General features: G+C 39.8%; 1 protein-coding gene across 1 annotated transcript; it reads right to left on the reverse strand.

Moving 5' to 3' along the window:
• Positions 1-3,471: 3,471 nt before the first annotated feature.
• Positions 3,472-4,419, reverse strand: LOC123000455 (olfactory receptor 2T11-like). The gene has a single exon (XM_044380139.2). It carries the CDS (start codon positions 4,417-4,419, stop codon positions 3,472-3,474), a length of 948 nt encoding a protein of 315 aa, XP_044236074.2.
• Positions 4,420-5,311: the final 892 nt, after the last annotated feature.

The raw sequence follows: 5,311 nt of genomic DNA on the forward strand, positions 1-5,311 counted from the left end.
GTTTTTCACAGAACTAGAAAATTTGTATGGAGCCACAAAAGGCTCTGAATAGCCAAAGCAATCTTGAAGAACAAAGCTAGAAGCATCATAGTTCTGGAGTTAAATTATGTTATAAAGATGTAGTCATCAGAACAGCATGGTGCTGGCACAAATATAGACACATAGATTGATCAATGGAAGAGAATAGAAAACCAAGAAATAAACCCACAATTCTATGGTCAATTAATCTTTGACAAAGCGGAAATGAATATTCAATGGGAAAAAGACAATCTCTTCAACAAATGGTGTTGGGAAAACTGAGAGCAACATGCAAAAGCATAAAACTGGACCACTTCCTTACACCATACACAAAAAGAAATGCAAAATGGAGGTGTCTTCTCACACCTGTCAAAAAGGCCAAAATCAAGAACACAAGCTATAGCAAGTGTTGGGAACGTAGGGAAGAATGAACCCTTGTACCTTTGGTGGGAATGCAAATGGGTGCAGCTGCTGTAGAAAACAGTATGGAGGTTCCTCCAAAAATTTAAATTTACAATATTTTAAAAATTTTACCATATGATCTGGTAATTTCACAACTGGGTATTTTCCCAAAGAAAATGAAAATGCTAACACTAGAGGATATAACCTCCCCATGTTAGTTGCAGTATTGCAGTGTCCAAGAGATGGAAGCAACCCGCGTGTCCATCCACAGAATAACAGATAAAGATGTTGTGGCATATATGTGTACAATGGAGTAATACGGAGTCGTGAAGTGGAGTAGAATCTTGCCATTTACAACCATACAGATGGACCTAGAGGGTATTATTATGCTAAGTGAAATAAGTCAGACAAATACTGTATGATTTCACTCATGTGGAATTTAAGAAATAAACAAAGGGGGAAAAAGAGACAAAAAACAGATTCTTAAATACAGTGAGCAAACTGGTGGTTGCCAGAGAAAGGTTGGTGGGGGAATGAATGAAATATAAAGGGAAGTAAGAGTATACTCATCTTGACGGTCACTGAGAAATATATACAATTATTGAATCATTATACCGTATGCCCGAAATTCATATAACATTGCATGTACACTTGAAAGTTGCTTTGCGAGTAAAGCTCTAATGTTCTCACTATATCAACAACAACAGGAAAATAGTAATTATGTGAAGTAAAGGATGTGCTAATTTATCTTACTGTGGCATGTATTTTGCAACTTATACGGGCATCAAACCATCATATTGTGTAAACTTAGACAATGTTATAATCCATTATATCTCAATAAAACCAGGGAAAAGATCACTGAACACACTCACACACACAAATGCACACATACATACACAGCAGTTTTGGGGGCACTGTTTATTTCACCAGAATATACTTTCATGACGCACTTCCCCCCCAAACCTTGAGCACTTCCTCAAGTTCTTTTTTCTGAAGACCCTTCTAGTTACCTTGTATAGCTTTTATTCATTACTTAGAGTAGCTGTGTAATTATCTGTGATGTGGGTGCACCACAATTTTTTCAGCCATTATCTGACTGGTTGTTGCCAGTCTTGGAGTAAACAATACCACAGAAATTACGCATTTACAAATGCTAAGTTTCAACACTTTTATTTCATTTATTTCAGAAAATTCCCCAAAGGGCTATTCCTAAGGAAAAAATGTGAAACAATATTTAATTTTAGTAAATCGTATTCCAAAAAAGATATACATTTATACCAACAAAGCACAAAGATGCCTTTTTCCACACATCATATCCACCAATAGATTTTATTTTTTTTTTAAGATTTATTTATTTGAGGGAGAAAGAGAGCATGTGTGCACATGAATGGGGGGCAGAAGGAAAGGGAGACAGAGGATCTCAAGCATACTCCGCACTGAGCTCAGAGCTGGACACAGGGCTGATCTCACAATCCTGAGTCAAAATCAAGAGTCAGTCACTTAACTAACTGACCCACTGAGACACTCCATCCATCAGTAGATTTCAGAGTCCTTTCTGGTTTTTGATGTGTTGAGCGATGTTAAATAATGTATACTACAATTAATTTTTATTCTCTGTGGGGCATGGGTGGTTATGGTTAATTATGAATTTTGCAATATATTTCACTCATAAATTTTCATTATGATTTATATGGGCTGGTATCAGAACCCTATCCTTAATCACAGAAAACTAAAGAAAATTTTGTCTACATCTGTGAAAGTTAGGATCACCCAAGATTGCAGGGCCACAATATCAGAGACGAGTCTTGTGTGGATTCCCTTTCCAGCCCTCCTGCTCAGTAGTGGCTGACCGGAGTCCTGCCCATACTCTATGTTCTGTGCCCTAGAGGCATCATTCCCTCCAGTCATACGCAGCAATCTGTGCTTGCATGTGTTTCTATACCCGCTCATGGATTTCATCTTGAGAAGTCCAGTGCAACTCTGCGCTAATATTCATCTAAACAACTGTGAAATTTTACTCATTGTAAAATTTGTTGGTCACCTGAAATTTACTGATGGTCCAGTCTGCTCCATTCTTTGGTAAAACGTACAAATACTTTACATAGACCACCAACCCCCCAAATTCTCCAGTCGCTTTTACTTCTGTGCATCAAAGGTGACCCACTTATCCAGTTATTATAAGTGAATGACAACATCTCATAAGAGCTTAAAAGTATCTCATAAGGAAAAAGACAATTCTGAATATTTACTGATTCCAGAGAGTCTGTTGCATATGTACGGTAGCCAAGGGTACCTTCTCTAGATAGGTGGCAGGTAAGAAGCTTTTTGAGACCCTTCTCTCCACTCTATAACTTGCGTTACAACTGCCCTCACTGGATGAGGGATCTGAAGCTAGAGCTAGGGAGGGCTTGGAAAGACTTTAAATTGAAAGAAACCCCAACTACACTTGCCAATGACAGACATTATTTTCACTCAAACCTAGGTACATCAATTTCCGAAGGGAGAAACTTTTTGAACTATACATAAACTGACTCTCGCTAATCTGAGAATGACCAGGAAACTTTCTACACAAGACAAGCAGGGAGAATAAAGCCAATGTGTTGAGCTCACCAGGGAATTCAAAAGAATTACTATCGTTTCTCCTAATAAGATCCATTCCTGGGGTACCTGGGTGGCTCAGTTGGTTAAGCATCTGCCCTCGGTTTAGGTCATGATCTCAGGGTCCTGGAATCAAGCCCACATCGAGCCTGCTTCTCTCTCAGCCTCAGGCTGCCACTCCCCCTGCTTGTACTCTCTCTCTCTGTCAAATAAATAAATACAATCTTTGTCTATCCTTATAAACTGGTATGACCCATTTTGGAAGCAAATGGTCAGGATCTGAGAGAAATACCTGAACAAACTATTTATGATTGCATTACTATTGCCGGTGGAATTCCATGATGTGATTTGCCCATAGGGCTACAGGAAAGTTCTTCTTGCTGATAAATGTGCTTGTGGAAGCTCCTGGAGTCTTTATCCTTGACTCTAGATAGCTGCTTTGCACCCTGATATTTATGTGTTCTGTTTAGAGGTCGGATGTTTCCTCAGGATTTTCTGAAAAGCCCCTACCACATCTTTGTTTCTCAAGCTGTAGATGAGGGGATTTAGCATGGGTGTGAGAACAGTGCAAAATACAGACACAGCCTGTTCTTCCTCGGGGGTGTGGGAGAAACCAGGTGTCATGTACATATAAACACATGGTCCTAGATAAAAAGTTACCACTGTAAGATGGGATGAGCATGTGGCCAAGGCCTTGTTCCTGCCTTGGGGAGATTTCATACGAAGAACAGTGAGGAAGATGAAAGTGTAGGAAGCCATGATAAGTCCAAAAGGGACGATGATAAAAGCAATGCCCATAACAAAGACCACCAGCTCATAGGTGGAAGTGTCTTTGCATGAGATCTTCATGATTTCTGGCATCTCACAAAAGAAATGGTGGATTTCTCTGGAGCCACAGATAGGTAGACTCATGGTATAGGATGTATGAGCTGTGGAAGCTAAAATGCCCCCAATCCAAGATACCATGGCCATTTGCAGACAGACCCTGTGGTTCATAATCACTGCATACCTCAAAGGGTTACAGACAGCTACATATCGGTCATAGGCCATGAAGGTCAAGAGAATGCATTCAGCACCCCCAAGAGTAAAGAAGAAAAATATCTGGGTTCCACAGGCAAGATGTGTGATGTATTTTCTTCCAGAGAAAAAGTTTACCATCATCTTTGGAACAGTAGTACTGATGAGGGCCAGATCTACGAGAGAAAGTTGGCTGAGTAGAAAGTACATTGGGGTGTGGAGCCTCAAGTCTATCCATATAAGGAAGAGAAGGATGAAGTTCCCAGTGACCGCAGCCAGGTAGATCAGGATGATGGTGTAGATAAGGATGCTGACACACTTCATGTTGGGGAAGAGTCCTGAGAGAATGAAATCTGTTGTTAATGTCTCATTTCCTCCCTCCATGGCTATGACGGATCTGGTTGAACCAACAGAAGAAAGGAAGGAAAACAAGAGTAAGTGAAACATTATAAGCCCTCTCAAAATATTTTTTGTTGTGTGTCAGTTATTGCCGTAATAATGCAATGTAAAAAATAACTACAAATTCCAGGGGCTTATGACAACAAATATATTTTCTCTTTCCCATATCCACAGATCAGTTTTGCTTTAGGCTGAAGGTCAGGCACAGATTACTTCACCACATGTCTCTCACTCTGTGGCTTGCTTTTCTCAAGAAAAATTCCAGAAGCTAAAAAGGAGTGACCAGAATCACATGATTCCCCCTGAGGCCTGAGCTCAGGATTGACTCTATCATTTCCAACCCCATGTCACTGACAGAAGCAAGTCACACATAAAAGCCCAACATCAATGGGGTGAGGAAGTAAGCTCCACACATTGTAAGTCATGAAAGAACGGGGACTAATGAAGGGATTGGAAGTGATTAATATGATCTATGTGTTTCTCAAAGCTCCTAGATCAACATCCTCAGTTTCACAGTCTTGATGGTGGGTTTTCAGATATTTCATGATTCGTTTCTTAATCTTCTGTTTAATGTGTTCTGTTAAGCCCCAGTAATGAAGATCTATGGATTTTCTATGATCACAAACTAATTTCGCTACGGTGAATAACTCAAGATCATAGGTACCACTTAATACATGAACAGTTAGGCATGCAACGGGTAAACACATAAACACTTAGCAGTCCTTTGCCTGTGGCTCTGGTTACATAAATCCATGGAAGAAACCACAGATGGGTGTGAAGTAGAATGCCATGAAATAAATCTCGCATCCCTGTTCTTGAATGGAAGCTGAGATGTCATTTCCTAAAACAGTACATATCAACCAAGAGATGAATAGAT

This window comes from Ursus arctos, unplaced genomic scaffold, assembly GCF_023065955.2.
Source record: "Ursus arctos isolate Adak ecotype North America unplaced genomic scaffold, UrsArc2.0 scaffold_5, whole genome shotgun sequence".
Taxonomy (NCBI): domain Eukaryota; kingdom Metazoa; phylum Chordata; class Mammalia; order Carnivora; family Ursidae; genus Ursus; species Ursus arctos.

Bases quoted from the DNA above. Each gene is read 5' to 3' on its own strand.
- LOC123000455 (XM_044380139.2), bottom strand. From the start codon at position 4,419: ATGGAGGGAGGAAATGAGACATTAACAACAGATTTCATTCTCTCAGGA.